General features: G+C 50.7%; 1 protein-coding gene and 1 long non-coding RNA gene across 2 annotated transcripts; one reads left to right on the forward strand and one right to left on the reverse strand.

Moving 5' to 3' along the window:
• Positions 1–558: 558 nt before the first annotated feature.
• Positions 559–17,207, forward strand: URM1 (ubiquitin related modifier 1). Its single transcript, XM_061476760.1, has 5 exons — positions 559–673; positions 3,226–3,296; positions 15,123–15,204; positions 16,201–16,249; positions 16,956–17,207. The coding sequence occupies exons 1-5, from the start codon at positions 639–641 to the stop codon at positions 17,022–17,024; spliced, it is 306 nt and encodes a 101-aa protein (XP_061332744.1). The 5' UTR covers positions 559–638; the 3' UTR covers positions 17,025–17,207.
• On the reverse strand, positions 15,564–17,007 carry LOC133281338 (uncharacterized). The gene is made up of 2 exons (XR_009747481.1): positions 16,869–17,007; positions 15,564–16,030 (listed from the first exon to the last, which is right to left on the reverse strand). It is a non-coding gene; the product is annotated as an uncharacterized LOC133281338 (long non-coding RNA).
• Positions 17,208–20,785: the final 3,578 nt, after the last annotated feature.

Here is a 20,785-nt window from a genome sequence, read left to right on the forward strand (position 1 = left end):
GGGACAAGAGCCTGCGCCATCGCAGCCCCAGCTGTCACCGCCATGGCTGCATCGCGCCCGGCTCCACGCTTCCCCCTCTGGGGACAGGAGGGGAAAGCAAACAGGGAACAGATGTGAGCCGGGCGGGACGGGGCTACTGAACCGCCGCCTCCTCCGGCGCATCTCCATGGCGGTGACAGGAGCGGCCGTTGCCGCGGCCACACCGCACATTTAAATGAGGCTGGGTTTGTGCAGCCTTTGTGCAGCTCTGCCCCAGCCCTGGCAGTGCTCAAGGCCAGGTTGGACACAGGGGCTTGGAGCAAGCTGCTCTAGCGGAAGGGGTCAGTGCCCGTGGCAGGGCTTGGCGCTGGAGGAGCTTTAAGGTCCCGTCAACCCAAACGCAAAGAGCCCACCGTGAGGGCGCACCTCAGCAGGCACGGGCCGCCCTTCCAGCAGCGCTAACGGGAGCCTAAACCCGTCCTGAGCCCCGCTGTGGGCTCCCCTCAGGCCAGGCCCCATCGCCGCTCCTCGGTAGAACCCATTAGGCCCCAGCGCCGCTCCCCGCCTTGAACCGCCGTTGCCAGGCAACGCGGCGCGGCCCGGAAGCCGGCGCGGTACTTCCGGCGCGGCCCGCGCGCGCCGTCCCCGCCGCTGCCAAGATGGCGGCGCCCGTGTCGCTGCAGGTGGAGTTCGGGTGAGCGCGGGCGGCGGCGGGGCCTGGGGAGGCAGCGGGGGACGGGGGGGGGGGGGGGGGAGACGGACGGGGACGACACCGGAACGGGCCCCTCGGTGATGCGGAGCTCCTGTGGAGTGCGGGCTGTGCGGCCGCGACCAGCCTGTCTGGGCCCGCGGGGCTCCGGGGCTGCGGCCCGGGGTGGCGGTGCAGGCGCTGCCCGGTGGGGGCAGGCAGCGCCGGGGCGGTTTCCCGGCCCCGATAGAGCGGCCCTGCCCTGTTCTGAAGGGAGGCGGCGACACGGCCTCGCCTGCGGTTGTGTGAGCGTCTTGTGCCGGCGCTTTCCTTTCTCCCCTTCCAGCCCTTGCTTGCTTTAATGATTAAAACGATTAATTGAAACCTTCCACTCGTTTTTCGGCTTTTTTTCCTCTCTATTCCCGTGTGTGTACGTGTGTGCTCGCTTCGTGTCTCAGGTTATTTCAGGGCAAAACAGCCTTTGTGGTGTTTCAGGTCTCGGCTGCCGTAGGATCCGCGTTGCTCCCCAGCGCTGGCGCTGGGAAGTTCAAGTGTTTGCAGTGGAAGCCAGTGCATATTTGTGGAAATACTCGTGTTATTTTCGTTAAAGCCTCCTTTTACCAGCAGCTAAAAGGCTGCTCTTTATTCGCTTTTTCCCACCCTTTCACAGCACAGAAACGCCATAACCCCTCAAATGCTCTTCTCCTGAAGAATCCTTTCCTCAGTCTTTCCCACTTCCAGCTGCAGGAGCTCTCCTAATTTTTCCCAGAAGAGTGAGATGCATTTTTGCTCCCTTTGGAAATGCATAAATGAGCTCTCTATGTAGGAATCGCAGCTGAGGTCCCCACGGCTCGCGCATTACAGAAGGACCTTATCTTGCAATCTACATTTCCCGCTGTAACAAAGTGTGACCTTGTTTTCGTGACATCAAAAAATGTTTTTCATATAATCCTTGTCACTTGTCCCCTCGCATGAATCCCCCCTCGTGCTCATAATCGCCGCTTCAATTGCCACATAGCTATTTTTTGTGTGAGCTGGGGGAAGGACACCAACAGAGTGCTCTTTAGGAGACTCACTGCATATAAGTAATGCTGCCGAGGGCATAACAAGGCTTCTGTTGTGCTCTTCCATTGCAGAGCCAAGGAAACCTAGTGGGGCATTTTGAGATACTGGATTTAAAGGAGCTTTGGAACGTCTGGATGTGTCTTTTGTTGATAGGCTAGGTGGGGATTATTTAGTTGAAATACCTCTCTTTCTTGTGCTGCTTCCCAAGGGATGTGAGGCACCAATGAGTTTCCAGACAGTAACTTCCTAAGGTTATCTTTTTAAATTAGTCAGTGTTTGAAGTTGGAAAAACGTTTTGCCACAATTATAAACCCTTTGAAATCGGCTTGGTCATTTTTCTACCTTGGTTGGGTATCAAATGAGTTGAGGTTCTTGGGAGCTTCCTAATTGTTAAAGCTTTGGCCATCCTGTTCAGTCTAGGGTGAAGAGTTTGTTCTGTATCTTAAAAGTAGCACTCGTGTTTATTATCCGTGTCCTTACTCACATGATAAAGTTTCACAATCTAAGGCTGAGTTGTCCTGTGGCCTCACAACATCAGGAAAACTGATTGATGTTTGTAAAGCTCCAAGTTTCCACAGTTGTCCTTTGGGCAAAAAAGGGGTGTTTTGAGGAGCTCCTGAGCCTTGTGAGTTGCAGTTCCAAACAATGGAGGATTTTTTTGGAGCAGCCTAAAGGAGATGAGGTACCTGGACCCAATTTAAATCCCATTCTTTCGAGGTCCTCCTGTCCTTCCCGCCTCTGCATATTTTGCTCACACCAGAGGCCATCAGTGAGTTATCTGGGGCTGATCCCTCAGTACGTTCTGACTGTCAGAAGAGGGATGTTCGTCAGGTTGTTCCGTGGAGGATTGTGTGTTTGTTTATTCATTTTTCACTTATCATCGTTGTCATTTGCTTCTCCCACTCAAGTCCCTCCCAAGAGGGAATGTTCTGTAGCAAGCAGATCAAGAAGAGGTTGCCAGGGCTCAGGGATGCTGGCTCTGGTTGCTGTGTAACCTCCTGTGAGTCATTTCCTCTCTGTTCACAAGTGGAAATAGGGGATTATTTAGAAGGATGCTACAGTTCTGTTAAAGGCCTCGAGGCTTGTGACTATAAAAGGTGCTGAGGACGAGACGTGGGATGTCATGTGGTGGCTGTAATGCTGTTTGGGCTGCAGCAGTGCCGACAGCTGGAGGCATTAGGCTGGATGCTGCGTGGCCGTTTGTTAGCACATTGAACTGGGAACCATCTTCCTGTTCTGCTGGGATGATGCCTGGCACCGTGGGGTTCTGGCCCTCAGCAGAGCCTCCTGTGGGAGCTGGCGATGGGAGATGGCAACTTCCCCTATGAACGTGTGGTTTGCAAGAGGAGGAAAAAGACAAAGAGAATCCTGTGCTAAATATAGGCTGTGTCATTTGTTTTCTCCGTTTTGGCATCTATGTAAATCGCCTCTTTTGTACTGTCTTCCTTTTGACAATAAAGCAAAATCTCAGTGGTTCATTGTTTTTATTTCAGAGGTGGTGCAGAATTCATGTTCGATGGTGTCAAAAAGCATCAGGTGACTTTGCCCTGTCAACCAGAGCCTTGTGAGTATCAGAACCTGTTGGATAACCTGAAAGAAGGACAACAAATGAAACAAAGCTGGTTTGTACGGCAGTTTCATGAGTTGGCAACAAGAACTGATGTATTTTAAAAGCACTTTCAGGCATGCTGTGGATCACAAAGCTTGGCAGAAAACAGTCCTCAAAGTAAATACCAAGCAGAAATAGTCGGAGCATCTTTCGTCTCCTCTAAGCACTTGTCTTTTGCCTTAAGACTTTTTCCTCCTTCCTCCTGGGTAGACAACAGCCTCTGATTGCTTCCATCAAGTCTACATTTGTCTTGCTTGAAAGCACCGATAACGTCTTCTCTCTGTTTTTTTCTTGCCTGTCCTGAGGTTTTCAAGAGAGATATAAGTGTGTGTGCGTGTATATGTAGTGAATAGATACGTGGGGGTGTGTACAGCAGTGTAACATAAATGCATTTTATCTACTAATTGAACTTACAAGTATACGTACTTGTTCTATATTAACTGTGCAGTTGAAAATGGCAAAGCTAGCACTTGAATGTGATGCTGAACATCCTGTCTATAGCCTTCCCTATGATAGAAAATAGGACTTGAGTGTCCCAGTGATAAACAGTCATCATTTCAGGTTTGTGATTTGGAGTATCAGTACTGAGAAGTGCTGTACTAACTCTCTTGTTTCTCCTGATGCGTGTACATACTTCAATTGCAACATAATTTTGCCTCAGGTATGTTTTGAATTCTCCCAGCTAGAGAGGAATGCTTTGTGCTATTTGAGAGTGGGATTATAAAGCAAAATAATACAAAGCATCAGGGAATGTTAGCAAGTAATATCTCATGAATGGCTAATACTGTAATATATGTGCTGTGAACATTCAGGCCTGAAATCTTCTTGCCGTGCCTGGAAGTAATTAGAGATTGGTAGAAGCGCTTTTGATGTTTGGACATAAGTATGTGTAATTCATATGTAATAGGAGCACTGGACTGGTGTGTTATCTTGTGGTTAAGACAGGGACTAGGGATCCAGAAACATGACCTGATACTGATTTGCTTTGTGACTTTAGTCATGTTGCTTGACTTTCCCCTGTTGCTAGTGAAGTAGTAGTGCTGCTTTCATGTATCGCAAGAGAGTTCAGTGTTAAATTCCAGCACTATTCAAGCACTTAAGATCCTGGAATGGAAAGCAGTAAAGAAATGCCAAAACATTCATTTAGTTGGTTTATAAGCTTCAGGGCTAGAGCATAATTTTCTTCAGTGTTCTGTAAATGTAAAATACCCACTGATGTGCGCATCAATGCATTGGTGGAGTTCAGATCACAGTCAGATCCTCAGAAAGATGGGGTTATTACGTGGGATGTTTATTTCTGCCAGGAGAAGAGGGGAATTAATATCAAAGCATGATTCTTCCAGCCCGATGGTTGTCAGTGGGGCAGTTGTATGTGGCCTAATCCATTCCCACTTGCAGTTGGAAGACTTCTACAGACTTCACTAGGAGCTAGGTTTACCCTAAAGGATAGATCTTTCCCTTAAGGTCTGGCCCAGTCTCAGGGTTCAGACTCATGATCTCCAGTGGCTCATTCCCAGTTCATCTAGCACATTGTTGCTCCCAGCTTTCCAGGCTGCCTTGTTCTTCAGATGCTGCTATTCCTATATCAGGAGTGGCAGAATGGACAGTGTGCCCCCTTGCTAGCTCCCCCCATTTGCAGCCTCCTGTTTTCATGTGCATTGAGTGACAGGGGGGTTTCAGCTTTTGGGTTGAGTTGTGAGGCTTCTGCTATAGTGACGTTTACACCCAGCATAGGGGTGGGGTAGGGAGATGTGGGGTTGATGTCTGATATCTGGAGACACTCCTCAAAGTATTACCAGATGGGAATTATGTTGTAGTGGTGAGGAGTCAGTAGAATCACATCAGAAACATGTGAATAAGGAATTTGGTAAATTCCTGCAATTTTACATTGTTCCTAATACCATGTATTTTCCTCATTCACTCTAAGAAGTATTAATTCACCTCTCTCTGGGTAAATAAAGATATATGTAGTATGTTCCCTGCTGCCCTCGTGCAGCCAGAGTGACAGTGGTTAGAGAAATAAACCAGCTCAGTTATACTTGGTGCATCCTGTTGCTTGCCTTACCCCCTACATCCGTCACTTAATGCTCTGGGGAAAGAGCTGTAGTATGAGCAGTACTTGAAGACCTGTACTTCTAACCCCATTTTAACTGGTTTCATTAGCCATCAGGCTTATTTTGGGCCATTTTGGCCTCTCTTACCTACTCTTCTTCTCTTTGTAGGTTATTTTTGTCTTTGTCCTCCTTTTTGCAGAGCAGCTACTTCTCTCTGGGACATTGGGCCCAGCTATATTTTAATTGTTTAGGCATTTTTATATCTATCCCAGAGGTGAGGGGAGGTGGAAAATGAAAGAAGAGATATTGACATGGATAAACCAAGCTGTGCTCCATAGTTGACAAGGGCAGTGTTCTCTGAGAGATAATAAAGTTGGACAAATTTTTACGGGGTTGTTTCCTTTTTCCTGGTCACAGGCACCAGGTGAGAAGTAGGTGGGTTCCAGATCCAGTTAACTTTTACGAGAAGATTTGATTCCCTGTCCTTTTCTGAGGTGTGGAGATGGGCTCCTGGAGGGGTTTGGAAAGGCAGGAGGGAAGAAACTGCAAATGGGACAAGAGCAAACCACAAGGGGTACAGCCGTGTGGTGGGACCTATTTTTATTACCCAAGGGGCTTTTTGTATCCTAACACCAGTAAGAGAGCAGTTCTTTATTTCCAAAGCAGAGCTGTCTTAGCCTACATGGTGAAGTTTTGAAGTAGGAACTGACAGAGGTGTGATCCATGGCACAGGGAGACAGATTTACATCAGTCACACTTTGTGCTGGACCGTGTCATCTTTTAGAGCAGTTGCAGAAAGAAGACTTCAAGTTAAACAAGAATCTTATCCCAAATTGCTGGCTGTTTTGATGATCTCATTGATAAATTTGTTAGAGGATCTAAAGGCATTATGCCCTGTTGGTTTTTTCTGCATAAAGACTGTGTGTGTGGGAGAAAGCTGAGGGAATAGTGGTATTTGTCTCATGGAGAGAGGATTAAATTGGCAGGGAAATCAACTTTATTTGCAAGCATCTAAGAAGCTATTAGAGACAATGGAGCATAAAAGAGAGAAACCCTAAATTAAAAACTGAAAATGTATTTGGCAGCCTCATCCTGAAATAAGCCACAGTAATTTAAGCAAGTGCTCCAGTAATCAAATAGGTCATTGTATGACTGCTCTGCAAGCGATGCCGGAGCTCCTTCCTCCATCTCGCTGGGACACACAGTGATGGATTTGTCTATGGCCAAGTGAGTTGCATGGATGCTGTTGGAAGGGTAGGAAGTCCCTGGCATTGTTTAACCCTTGTAGCCAAGTTCAGGTTTAGCTCAGCAGCGTTGTGCTGATGACGAGGGTTTACAAAACCTCTCTGCTGTGCTGCCTGCTGGATGCTGCATCCAGAGGTTGGGGCTGGTTGCAGAGTCTGGCAGTTGTGCTGCTCAGCTGCTGATCGCAGGCCTTTGAATTCCAACTTCTCCTGTGGTTCCAGTGATGGGACTTGTGTTTTGGAACAGCAGTGACCAGCTGCAGCAGCGATCATTTGGACCTGGGGTAATCCAGAATTCACGGTGTGTTTTGGCATTTACAAGTCTGGAAAGATACATTTTTAATCAGTGTCTTTTGGCAATTGTTGTGTGGTTTCCCTTTACCAAAACCCCAGGGAAAAAGCTTTTGCTAATATTTATTTCTTTTTTTTTAAGAGGAAAATATATCTGCCAAGTGCTGCTTATGTTAAATCCCTGTAGAGAAGAGCATAGTCTGCTCCTCAAGAGCTTAGCTTTCTAGAGGCCTTGTTCTGCACAGCATGGAGGGAGTTGGGAGCATTCATCTTCTCAGAGAAGAGCCTGGGGATCTCAGGAGATCAGACCTGTGTTACAGGCAGAGTGGCTTAAAAAATACAGCATGGCCTGTGGTCAGAGTTGACTGGGTGCTGTGCCAAAACAAGGTGTAAAATCAAGAGCAGTAGTTGGCATCACTTGCATGTAAATGCCCAGTGCTATTGGTAGGTAGTATGCTGCAGTTAAGTTATTAATATTCTGGAATGCTTTTATTGCTCTGTTTATTATTCCTAACATTTTAGAACTTGCTCCAAAGAGAGAATAAAAACATATTTGGTAATGCAGCTTATTAGAATGATAACAAAAAACCATAGCTCTATGGAACTTCACGCAGTCACATCTTTAACCACAGTGCCTGGTGCTCACAGGTCTCAGAGGAGTCTGGGGCTGTTCCTGGACTTGTGCATCTCTCTTAGACAGGGTATATATATTGTTGGCAAGGAAAGGGGACTCAGTGGGATGCTCAGGGTGGGACCTGAGGCTGGACAAGCTCAGTTCTGGATCCTGGCTGATCTTTCCAGTGATCAGTGTGAGCAACCACTTTTGCACCACTGGGAGCCCGGTGGGATGCTGCTGGGCTGCCACCACCGCTGTGATCCAGTGGTCCCTGCTGTGCTTGCAGTCATGGTGTGGGACTCGGTGGCACTGGGTCACTCTCCCAGCTTCTGCACGAGGAATGAGTCCTTCAGAGAGAACAGAAACAACCGTGTGCCCTCACCAGAGCAGTGCCAGCACTCACCCAGGAGGCCATGGAGCCACGTTACCAGCTCGGCTCATCCCAACTCCTTGTCGAAAGAGCTTCCCAGGCATCCAAACCCCAGCTCTTGTGTGTGACCAAATCCCTGGCATAACAAAGCCCGGCTGTTCCACCCTCCTTCCCAGCCGCTGTAATGCAGTGCGGACACCTAGCAGGATAACCTTTCAGTGCCGGCACGCTCCCCCCCTGCCCTGCTCTGCCTTTTCTCTCGGTGGGATTTGCTGTGCTGACAGCACTGTTCAGAGGGTGGCAGCGGAACAGGGCTGGGGAGGAGGATCCGGGCCCTTTAAACCGCTTAGCATGCGGTTCACACGGCTCCGGGCCAGCTGTTCCTTTCTCCTCCTGCCCTCACTCGCAGGAGTTGTTTGCTGAGCTCAGAGCTCCTGTGCAAAATTGCTTTTCAAAAGAGCCACTTTCTGCTTAATTAAACAATGAGCCGCCGTCCCTCTGCACATCTGTAAAGCTCCCTCTGCAGCCCCTTTATCCCACAAACTGCTCCATTCTTACCTCCATTCACTTGTAAATCTTACCCCCCTTCTCCTCCACCCTGATCATCTCACTGGCCCTTTCTTTTCCCCTTTCAAGTAAGACTGAGGGGGCTTGGAGTATCTGTGGGGGTGGCTGGGTTGGGTGGACAGGAATCGGTTTAATGGTGCTTGCCCTATATGAAAGTCTAATAATAGCAAAGCAGATCCGAGCCTGAAAGTGCGAGGTGAGGGCTGGATGCCGCACGATTTCTGTATGTAGAGCAATAAAATCCCAGCAGTTCGTGAGCCGAGACATTGACTCATCCTGCAGCCAGAGGGGACAGCAGCCACCAGCCAGGCTGGGAGGGGGGCAAAGGATTGACTCGAAGGCGCTTTCTGATCCAGCTGGCAGTGCCAGGGAGAGCCCAGCCCAAGGGATTCCCTCGGCCAGCCTGCGTGTGGGGCAGTGCCAGGCTGCCAGGGAATCCCTCTGCACGCTGGCAGCAGCAGCCACCTTCCTCTGGGGTCTCGCATCAGCTCTGTTGTAACAGGGAGAAGGTTTTCCTTTTCCACCCTCGCTGTGCGTGCACATGCACAAAACCCGGGAGCTGGGGAAACAAGAGAGAAGGGAAATGTTAAGTCCTGATGTGTTTTGGCAAAGCTCTGTGCCCATGGTTAGTAATGCAGTCTCTGAATTGTCTTCCTGAGCAGCTCAGAAAAAATTAACCAGCACTATTCAAGGTTAAACAGGATAAATGGATGGAAAAGCGATGAGGTGGGCTATCTCCTTTATCATTGGGAAGGACAGATTATAGCCAGGGTGACGCAATATTATCCAGCAGAGATTGATAGGGAGGAATGAAGAAATGGGAGTTTGGTGCATTAGCGGAAGATTTCTGACTGCAAAAACTATTTGACCGTGGCACAGTCTCCTTGGGGTTTGGTAGCAGGTCTACATTGCTCAAGCATCTTCAAAATCAGAGTGGGAAAGGCTTGGGATGGTCTTTTGTTGGGAATCATTCTGCAGGGACAGAGGGAGAAAATCACGGGACCTGTTAGTGGGGTATTATTTGTAGTGTCTGCAATTCCCAACCTGGAATCCTTCCTTTGACAGTTTGGAACGAGAGACAAGACCCTGGGCCAGCAGTAGGGATCTGTGATCCTAATTAAAAGAGACAGTTTGGTGCAGTGGCATTTATTTGGGAGCCTGAAGTGACAATAGCGTTGGGTGTTACGGGATTAGGTGCTCTGACTTTGGAAATGAGTAGGGATTAGGTTTACCCTGAGAATCAGCTCAGAGCTGCTTTTTCTGTCACAGGAGCTCATGGATCTGGAGGCTTGCTGCTGGCTGGCGAGTGGGATCGGAGATCCCTTGAACTTGTGTTCTCCTACCAGCAACCTGTGGGGAGTGCAGGATCCCAAGCAGCTCCTCTCTAGTTCATGAGCGCTGTGATTAAAACCTCAGGGCTGGGTAATGGCTGGGATCTGAGTCTTCACTGCTAACGGGAGAGGGCTGTGAAAGACCTCTGAGATCCCTTCGCCTTTTGTGGGTGCAAGAAAACGAAGAGCAGCGTTGCTCTTATAGCTGAGAAGTGAGAGGAGGATGTCACAGCACAGTTAAAAATTAGAGAAGCCAAGACCTTGGTGTTCGTTTGGAGCAGACAGGAACAGATAAGAGCAATGATTGGGATTCTCTTACGTCTGGCTGTAGTTATCCCCTAATTTTTTCCCTAGCACTTAAATCACTGCCCACTCCAGCGCATGGCAGGGTTGGCTTGGGCTCTTGTCAGGGAAAATGGATGTTGCACTTGCTGCAGAATCTTGCCTCGCTGCTCGCTCTGTGTAGTAGCGAAGCCGTTTGCCTGTGGCTTCATTTATATCAGCTATTCCAGGTCTTCTTCTGCAGTTCATGGCACACCATCGTCTGCTTCAGCGAATGATTTGCATATCAGATGGGAGGCTGGAGGAGCTTGAAGGATCCCTTAGGTCAGGTTTTGTAACAAGCTCTTTTAGAGAGCAGATTCCTGGAGGATTCAATAGCAGAGAGGAGACGCGCACCTAGAGGGGCAGCAGGTATTGGGAGCTGGTTCATCTGTTTTAAAAACAAGCTGCTTCAGGCCAGGAAAAGGGGCATACAAATTGTCTTTCCATACATTTCCATGCAGGCAGGGGGAATAATGGCAGAGGAGCTGCAGGGAAGGGGCTTTGTCATGGTTACAGGCCGGTGGCTGAGAATGTGGGTGGAGCGGCGCTCGTCCAGAGTTAGTGACCTCAGCAAATTGGAGCTCAGCCATGGTCAGTATGATAAATGATCTTATTCTGGGTCAAAGAAATGGTACCCCACAGGGAGCTATCCGCAAGGGAAAGCGCTGTGCTCTTGCAGCACTGACCCCTTAGTGACCAGTGCTGCATATATCTTGTTTATTACGGACCAGAAGGGAATTTTCCATGGTTCAGCCTTTATAGGGCTCCCCTATTTCACACTTCTGCAGCCAAGGCAAGAAGATGGGTGGAATTACAGCCTCTGGGTGCTCTTCGAGGCACTGTGTGCTTTGTGCAGGTTTATATGTGCATTTCAAGACGGGGGACACGGGGGTGTCTGCTCACTGCATGTGTGTGTGAGTCTGTCAGTGGCCTGTGCAGCTCCCTGGGAGCTCAGAGCCCATCCTTGTCAACTGGGGTAATGGTTGCCCAAAACCCTCCTGTGTTTCTGTACGTTTATCAGTTCAGTGCGAGATCCTTCTGGTGCAACTTGGTGTTTCTTATTCAAGGCACCCGGTTTCCCTCTGCACACAGCGAGTGTCCTCTTTGCTGATGAATCTGTCAGGCCCAGGAGGTTTTATTGAGCTAGGGAAGATCTATGGATTCCAGCCGTGGGTTTGAGGGTGCAGATGAACCCAGGCTCTTATTGCAGGCAGTGCTAAAATGGAGTCGTAGCTGTGTTTCTCTTGCAGAGGAAGCTCAGCAGTTTCTTCATCGAGGAGCAGTTGGGGTGATGCAGAAGATCAGGCCTTGGAGGGTAGGCAGGAGGACGGAGCAGGCTGCGCCGTGCTGTCTGCCACAACCAGGAGCGGTTGTGATGCAGCTGGGCTGCAAATGAGCCGAGGCTGTTGGGTTTTGTATGCACGCTCGCTGCAGATCCTGCATCCTGCCCGCTTGCGTGACAAGCCAATGACTCTGTGGCACTGCAAGCACACACTTGGTTTTCCTGAGCGCTGCCTTCTTTGCTCTCTGTGTGTATCGTGGATTCGAGCTCCCATCAGTGCGCTTGAACTAAAGCAGTTTTCTCAGACGTTTGCTGGGTTCCTTTATTTTGGTTTCCTAATGAACTTTAGGTTATTTTTCCTGTGAAGCGGCAGAGGTTTGAGGTGCTCTGAGCGCAGGCAGCAGAAGCTGTCTCTCTATACAAGTGACACAGGGATTTCCTACCATGTGCTTCAGTCCCTCCTTTGCAGCTTGAGACTGTTTCAGCTTCCTTGGCTGGTTCTTGCCTCTCTGCTGATGCTGCCAATGGTTAAGGATAGAGTGGGGTTTTTGGTGTGGATGTTTGTTTGCTGTGGATGAGATGGAGCAGGCTACCAAAAGGATTTCACCGAGACCATGCTGGGGTGCTAAAACTGTGGCGTTACTGGGATTTGCTGCACTTGAGCTGGAGATGGGAGAGTGAAATGCTGTGCTGTCACAGAGAGCACCTGACCCTCACTCCTGACCCAAAGAACTGGCTGCTTTCGCAGCCGAATGGCAGCACATGTAGTACAACTGTGCTCCTGCAAACAGCCACTGCCTCTGTTTTGTGATGGGGACCAGCTTCTAAGCAACACGAGTGTGAAATTGCCATGGTTTAACCTGTCAGTGGATGTGGTGCCTGAGCAGGTTGAGATTTAATTCTTTCCTTATATGTCGTTTGTGGAGGACCTGCTGGTTTGCACAGCAAATCCTCAACCCAGGGAGCTGGAAACCTGTTAGACCCATAGTGTAGTATCAGAAAGAAAATGTCTTAGCAATGCTATGTATGCCAACTGCAAGAGATAAGCAGTTGTGCTATAATTTACCTCTTATTATTTCCATCATGATATCGCAGAGAGTCCTGAGCTGTTGATCAGAACTGCTATTCGAGGCACTGAGCTGCAAGATGGCTTCTCCCCAGACCCCTTGCAATGGAAGTAATCTTGTTCCTTTTCAATATCTTCCTTGTGGGAGATGATTTTGGTGTGGCTCTGGTCATTTTTGATCCTTTATAATTGATTTGTTCTAGTTAGATTGGTGTATAAAACATAGAGACATGAAGGGGGGGGAGGAATTCAATGCTGAGAAAGCAGCTGATGAAAGTATTATATCTAAAGGTTGGCTTTGGACAAGGGGGTCTTATTTTTTGTGGCTGTTTGGAGTGGGGAAGCTGCAGGCACGCACAGGGGTGTTGGGTCTGGATTCTTCAGTGTGTGTGTAGGGAGGAATAAATGAATGTAGGCTCAGGTGGGGCTGAAATGAGCATTTATTATGGAAGGAGTAGGGGTGAGCCTTGCAGCTCAGCCTCGAATAAATCAGTCCTCTCTCCATCCAGGCTGCTTCGAGGTGGCTGTCTTTTATCCAGCTGGTGCAGCGTGGTTCTGTTTAAATGATCTCTCCTGAAAGGTCCCAGAGGAAAGGGCTGCTTATTCCACGCGAGGAGAATGGTATCTGGCACAGCTCATTGTTGTGTGCCCTGCTGCAAGTGCATAAATATGAAACAGCTCGCGGGCGCTGCTGCGCTGGGGCTGGGGTCCCCTTTGTGCCCCCCTCCTTCTCCTGAAGGCTCCTCTCCCATCTTCCTCTCTGCCTTTCATTACTTGGTGATGGAGAGCAGGAGCTGTTTGGGTGTGAGATCCTGAGGGCTTTGCATTGCAGCAGCGGGTTTCAGGGGAAGGTGGATGTGGTTCACTGCTGTTCTGGTGGCTGGCTGACCGCCGGGGTGTACGTACACCTTTTGAGCAGCGCTCGCCATCCAGCCCCAGTGCACGTTGCTAGGAAAGCAGCAGAAAATGGTCTGGTTTGTGCTCTTAACTCATTACAAGGGAGCTGTGGGTTGGCCCCAGGCAGGTGATCCAGCTTGACGGGTGGTTTTAAGGCACAAAGCAGGTCTTTTTGCCCTGGTCAGAGCGCTCAGTGCTCACTGCAGTGCTCAGAGGCAGCAATACCTGTTGTGCTCCCAGCCGCCCTGCAGTGATGTGCCAGGGGGAAAGCTGCCATCCAGAGACACCCGTCAAACAGGGAGGGGATGCAAAGGGAATCTCAGAGCATCCTCCTCCCCTTTTCCTTGGGAAAAGATGACCCCATCTGCCACAGATGGACACGTCCCCGTTGCCCGCTTGATGTGCACCTGCCTATGCCAGATTCATCCCTGGTGTGGCAGAAGTGGTGGGGTAACGTTATCCAGAAGATCCCCAGCTCTGCTCTGTAGCATCCACAATCCCATAGAATCTTGGGATAAGGCAAGAGCTGAGTCGAGCCACTACACACACATTTCATTCTGCTGGTTGTGAAGCAAACACATAAGGAATAGTACACAGAGCCTGAGTTTAGCTTAGAGAGCCGTGTGTGGAAGGGCTCCCTGTGACTGCATCAAGAAACACGTGAGACAGACCTGGAAACCTATCCAGACATCCCTGCTCCTCCTGTGAGCAGGGCTCCAGCCCTCACTGGTGGATTTGTGCCTTCAAAAAGCTTCCTCACGCCTGGAAAACAAACAAAACTCTTTGGGGGCTTTCAAAGGGCTGTTTAAAGGAGCCCCGGGAGAATAACTGATTGTGGATTCAGAATGATGAAGTGGTTTGAGGATCAGTGAAATATAGAGGCAAATGCAGGAGAACTCCACATTGCAATTTGTCAGCATCTCTAAACCCTGTAACGGATTATCCCATCCCCCCCCCCCCCCGTCACTCCTCACCTCTCCAATAGGAAATTAACTGATGCTATCACTAAAGAAATTGTTTTTGCCTCAGAAAGTAAAATTGATACTATAAAAACCCGCCAGCAGTGTCTCCTCCTCCTTTTACATGAAGACAAATCCTTCCTGTCACCTACTGAAATGAAAAGATAAAGGCTGAGCTTTAATAAAGAACCTATAAGAGCAAAGTATAGAGGGAGGGAGCACCACGGCAGCAGGTGGGATGCTGAGGAATGTTCCAAGTGTTCAGAATACAACTACTGTAGCAAGTGCTTGTGTGCGTGTTTAATGCATGGTTGTGCACATTCTGTGCCCCAGAACTCATGTTGCCAGGGGTTCGTGCTGGTTTTGGTACCCATAGTGTCTGCCTTTACTCCTTTCAGGTGCTTAGGCTCATTTGTATGGACTTTAAACACACAGAGAGTTAACAATCAATTTGTTAGGTGATAATGCAGCAAGGAGGATATGGGATGTGTCAGTCTCCTGCTGGATCAGTGCTTCTGCATCCCTTCTTTGTGGGATTCATTTTCTGCTGCCAAACCATGGAGTTTGGAGCAGAGCCCTGAGCTCCTTCGGGGCAGAGCTGCCTGTTAGGTACTGCTAAAGGGGCAATCCCGTTGGGTGGGTTCTTTGAGTGGAGGTTTGCAGCTATCCCCTTCCACCCTGCATGTTCCTCATCTCTTTTGTGGATAAACAAGCACTTTGTTCTGGCATCAGCTCGGAGCTGTCAGCCAGTTTGTAAACTGCTGTCCTTTCTCCTTTCAGGGGATATCAGAAACCTGCTGCAGTGGATCAAAGAGAATCTGCTGAAAGAGCGACCAGAATTATTTATGCAAGGGGAATCTGTGTAAGTACAGCTCTTCTGAATCCTCCTTGTGGCTTTCTGTTCGTCTCCACTGTTTGGGATGCGTTTTCCCTGTTGGTTTGAAGCAGCACGTTAATGACAATGAAAATAAGGGATCTGCTAAAGTGATGGTGGGAGGTGTCCCCCACTGCGCTGTTCCATTGAGACCCTCTTCTGCAGCCCTCACCCCAGCTCTTTAAACCCTAAACGTGAAGCAGAGCCACATATACTTCCTCTCTGTTGTCACCTGGAGCAGCATAGCGCATGTATCCTCAATCCAGGAGTTCTAACAGGTCTGTCCGTCCCCTGCTGACATCACTGGCACTGAAGCAGTCACTCGGAGAAATGCCAACAAATATTCCTTCTGGGAAATGTATTTTTATTGTCAAAATGGGGCCGACCTCGTGGACGGACGCGGGGGGAAGAGTAAAAAGCCAAGAGAAATGGAGCAGAGGGAGCTGTGCTGCGGGGTGGCGCTGGGGGTGCTGAGCATTCGTCACGGATCTTTGTGAGATGAAGCATGTGCCAGGTCCCCTGGTAACAGGAGAGACAATTGCAGGACACTGAAGATCAAAGAGGGGGGAATCCCTTTGCTCGGAATCAGGGGCTGGGAGTGGATCCCCGGGTGTTTAGTGCCTTCGGTAGGGGCACTGGGATGGCTTTCCCTACCTTCACATCGAGCTCTCTGCGCTCGACTGGAGCGCGTGGGTTTTAATTACCTGGCTTTCCTACATCGAAGGGCAATGTAGTCATCTCAGAGCATCCTCAGGAATGGTGCATTTTGATTCAAATGAGCTTTGGGATTGCTCCTGCCTCCCCTTTATTTGATCTAGAAAGGGCACAGACTGTACCTGTTTCCACCTCCGTGCTAGGATTCCTTTTTCTCTTTGGCTTTGCAGGCAGTCAGCTCGTGATCTGTGCTCTAACATCCCTTGTTTTTAACGAGTTGTGTCGCTTTTTAGCAGCCCTGTATCCTAATTATTTCCCTCTGTTCTGCAGGAGGCCGGGAATTTTGGTGCTCATCAACGACGCAGACTGGGAACTAATGGTCTGTACCCCTTCCCTTTGACTTTCTTTGTTGAAAATGTTACTCTTATCTGTTCTGTGGTTGCTCTCAGAGAAGTTCTTTCTGATTTCTTGCCCCAAGCAAAGCGTCTCCTATTTGAAGGGGAAGGGGCAGGCTGGGATCTCTCTCCCTGTATTGTGCTGGGGCTGTTTAGAAGCCTGGAGCCTTTCTCTAACCTGCTGAGGCTCATCAGCCAGGCAGTGTTTCCTGAAGAGAGATCTTCCACACATTCCCCCCCCCCCCCCGGTTTTCCCTGGCCTCTGGCTGCAGGCAGGTCTCCCCCACACATGGGGTAACAGCACAGTGGCAGCTCCACAGCCCCAAGCAAGCCACCTTCACCAGGCCAAGGTGCAGTGAAGCCCTGGGGAGATCTCTGCTCAAACAGGCAACTGGTAAATACCTTCCCTCCTCAGCCCACTGTTGTGCTCAGACAACAAACAGCCACCAACCATTGTCCTGCCTCAGGCAACCACCAGTGCTGTCAAACCCTGGTCCAGGAAGCGGTGTGGGATAATGAACATCAGTTCCTCTGATCTCCCACCTTCGCTTCCCTTAGGATGAAAACATCAGTCTGTCCCCTTCTGCTCTCCCTAACGCTCACCATCGCTTTACGGGCTGTTTTCTCTTTACAGCCAGGATTTGGAAATGCCATTTCAACCATTTCTCATGTTTTCCCCTTGGCCTGCAGGGTGAGCTGGATTATAAACTCCAGGACCAGGATACTGTGCTTTTCATCTCGACACTGCACGGCGGGTGAACCCCTGGAAGAACAAGAGGATGTAAATCCAAATCACTGAGCAAAAAATACCCCAAACAAAAACCTAAACCCAAAACGTGTCTTGAACTGCTTGTGCCCGATCTCTGCACCTTCTCACTGCCTTCATTCATTACTAGACATCAAATAAAGCCCTGCCAGCATGCGGCCTGCTCTCCATCACAACAGCATCCATCTTTTGGTCCTCATTTCACCTCTCCTGACTGCACTTCAAGGTACCCTAAAGAGCAGAGAGCACCTGCAGCATGTGAGACTTTGGTTTTCCATGGTGGGAGGAAGAAGGGTGCTGCACCTCGAGTAGGATAACATGTCTTTGCAGGCAGCGAGGTGCGCTGGGGGATTGTGCTTGCTCTGGGGCAAGGCTGGGGTGCCTCTGCCTTGGTGCTGGGAACTGGGGGTTCTTTTAACACAGTACTTGGTGTTGGTACAGTCTGTGCATCAGCCACGGGAAGGGTGAGATGTGAAATGCAAGGAGACAAAAGGTTACTAGTTTCTCTGTGAGGTAGCAGACATTACAGCTCCAGAGCCCTCTGTAGTGACTTTCCACTTGCAGTATTTATTTAGGGGAAATAGGAGGAAAACAGGCTTTTTTTTTTAAGGGTGTTTTTCTAATGCCTTAAACCTCTTTCATACCTGAGCTGAGGCAGAGTAAAGTCCTAACCCAGGAACAATACCAATCTATAACCATTTGGTTAGAGGGGAAACAAACCCGTCCCCGGCCTGAGACAGCACAGAGTGATAAGGGCAGCAAATTATCTTTCTGTCACCGTGATGGACAGAATTGATCAGCCTGCGCTGTGTTCTGGGCAGGCTGCTGCAGCCTGGCTGGGGAAGGACTGGGGCTGGAGGTGGCAGACCCTGAAAGAAAGTCAGTGGCTTTTAACCCTTTCCATCAGTGGAGGGGAAGGCTTCTTACTGCATGCCCCGAGGAGGTCCTGCGAGCGGGCGTGCGTGGCTCTGCCTGGGCGCAGATGCTGTTTGCTTCCAGAAGTTTCCTTGGACAGCCGGGAGGCCACGGTGAGAGCAGAGGGAAGGGGCACCAACATGTCTGTGCTGTGTGAGCTTCTTTTTGTGTCCAGCCAGGGTTATCCTTCCTGCGCTGCCCCTGCCCTGCTCACCAGCCTCTCGATGGTCCCAGCAGCGGCAATCCCGGAGCTGCCATAAGCTCAGCCAGCGCATCCCAGAGCTGATGAGTACCACACGCTGCTCGCCTCGGCCTCCATCCCCAGGAGCTGCCGAGGAGGAGGAGGGTGGCAGCGAGCAGTGCAGTGCTTGGGCAGCCTGGCCTGAGATCCCGAGTGCTCCGTGCAAGGAGCCCTTCCCACCCTGCCTGACAGAGGAATTACTCTGCCGAGGGAATGCCATAGAGTGAATCCCTGTCTGAGTCCTCCGGTGACTCCTCTCTCACGTTTACCCCACCATAACCCACAGACAGCACCCAGGATGCTGCTGCATCTGAGAAGCCCTAACTTCAAACCCGCTGATGGTGACAAACCGAGATTCAGCCTTTTCCAAATCCAGCCGCAGCCACTTGAGTCCAGCTTGTGCCGCTTGTAAATGACACTCACAGGCCAAAGGCTCTTCTCTGTCCTGAGTTCTCAGCCCTCAGCTTTGCTGGGCCGGGGCAGTGCAGGGGAGATTCCAAGTGATGGAAGGAGCTGGCTGAAAAACAACGAACCTGCATGGAGCACGGCTTGAAACGACTGAAACCCAAGCAGGAAAAGGCAGGTTCGTCTCCAGCGCTGCAGCCGGCCCTGGCTCTACACCGCGTTTTGCCTTAGGCTCCATCCTTGTGCCCCCCAGCTGTTTGTTCACGACAGGATCAGTTCCATCCTTGGGGGGTGTTATTCCTCTTGCCGGTGCAGGTAGACCCAGATGGCTTAGCTCCTGCTGTAGTAAAAGCTGCCAATCACTGCTATAAAAAAATAGCTAGAAATGGGAAGATGAGGGATGCCGGGGAGGGGGGGGAGAGGGGCACAGCAAAACCCTGTAACACAAAACTCAAAAAGTTTCTGAAATAAAATAAATCAAAGCCTTTTTAAGCCATTCTCTGCCTCCAGCTTTGTCCTAGATAGGCTCTTGGTGAAATTTCGCTCGGATCTTGTAATGCTTCCCTCCTCCTCCCGGGTTTCCTTGGCAGCCCCAGCCGAGGCGCTTGGCTTGCAGAGCCAGAAAGCCTCTCTATGGAAAGCCTTCCTCTCTGGAAAGCCTTCTCTTCGTTGAAAGCGTCTTCTCCATCGCCGGGGCCACCGCAGCTTCTTGGCTTCTCTCCGGCCCGGTCCCCTCTCAGCCCGGGCGCTGAGTGTGGCCCCGTCCCCGCATCCCTCGGCCAGGAGAGCCGGGCCCGGGCCGCTCGCCGCCGGTACCCGGGCTGCGGGGACGGTTCCCTGCTCGACGGAGACCGGAGCGGCCTCCGTTTGCCCGCGGTGAGCCGGTGCTGCGGCGGCAGCAGCAGGAGGAGGATGCGGATGATGATGATGATGATGATGAGGGTGTCCCGGTGCAGAGGGGTCGAAATACGTTGGATAAAATGAAACCGCGATTTCAAAGCGATGGATAAATAAATCGCAGGAGGAAAACCGGGGCTGGAGCCGCAGGGCCGGGGCGCCGCGCTCGGCTCCGGCCCCTCGGTCCCTGCCCGGTCCCGGTGAGGACCCGGCCGGTATTTGACGCATTCGGATCCCCCAAGCCACCGGTGTTTGTTTAATTTCCTTGAAACCCTCGCTAAGGCTTCCCCGGGCTTACAGATAACCGGTTACCTTGCCGTGCCCGAGCCCGGGGCTCCGTCCTTTCTCTGCCGCCCCAACGCATCCTCCCGGAGCCCGGCCGGTGGAGTCGGAACCTCTGCTACAGATGTCCAGACACAATTCTTGGTTCGTACGGCTCCATCGCACAAGAATTGCGTTTGGACAATCAGGAGCGGAGATTCCCATCCCGGGCTCGCGGGATCTTCCAAAGGGGATTCCGGCTGGAGCCTGGAAAACAAGGACACACGGGCACCGAGCCGGCTGCCCGCCGTCGCCCGCAGCATCACCCCGGTCCCCCGCTTCTCTGGTGCCCCCCGGGCCCCATGGAGCCGCTGCTCCGGCCTCAACAAGTTTGTAGCGCAGCCTCAGCGCTTCGCATCCCGGTTTCGATTTGATGGCACCGCGAGGGGTTTAATTTATCAACTCGTTTGTTGCCCCTCCGGAAAAGAAATAGTGAAAAAAAAAAAAAAAGCGGCCTTATTAAAAAACAATAATAATAAAGGAAAATTAAAAAAAAATCAAAGAAAAAAAAAGATAATAAAAGGGAAAGAAAGAGGAAAAAAAGGGAAAAGGAAGAAAAACGGAGAACGAAAGCAGCGGGCAGAGCCGCCGGGCAGCCCCGGGGCGCGGGGCTCGGGGCCGCGCTGGCCGCCGCTCGGTGCCGGGGGCTCGGCGGGGCGATGCGGGCACAGTCCCCGGGCCCGCGCTGCGGCCGCCGCCGCTCCCTCCCGCAGCGGAGAATTGACCGATTCCAAGCGGATCGTCCTCAAAATTCGGGCACTTTGGAAAATCGCCGGAATTTGTAAATGCCCGGCTGGGGGGGGGGGGGAGGGAATTGATAATAATAATAATAATAATAATTGCAAAATCAAAGGAAAAAGAAGAAAAATCCAGGCTTCTCCCCCAGCCCCCTCTCACCGACCGGCTCCCACGAAGTTGGGAGCAGATCCCCCCTCTCCAGCCAGGGAAAATCCCGGCCCGCTGGCCGGCGCTCCC

The sequence above is a fragment of the Pezoporus flaviventris genome, unplaced genomic scaffold (genome assembly GCF_033815535.1).
Source record: "Pezoporus flaviventris isolate CSIRO_AGI_PZ_B2104156 unplaced genomic scaffold, CSIRO_AGI_Pfla_v1 ptg000097l, whole genome shotgun sequence".
In the NCBI taxonomy this organism is placed as follows: Eukaryota; Metazoa; Chordata; class Aves; order Psittaciformes; family Psittacidae; genus Pezoporus; species Pezoporus flaviventris.

What these genes read in the sequence shown, in the direction of transcription:
- URM1 (XM_061476760.1), top strand. Translation starts at nt 639, where the DNA reads ATGGCGGCGCCCGTGTCGCTGCAGGTGGAGTTCGG. An exon ending in TTTATGCAAGGGGAATCTGT is followed by an intron (nt 15,205 to 16,200) that starts GTAAGTACAGCT and finishes TCTGTTCTGCAG; the next exon opens with GAGGCCGGGAATTTTGGTGC. An exon ending in ACGCAGACTGGGAACTAATG is followed by an intron (nt 16,250 to 16,955) that starts GTCTGTACCCCT and finishes CTTGGCCTGCAG; the next exon opens with GGTGAGCTGGATTATAAACT.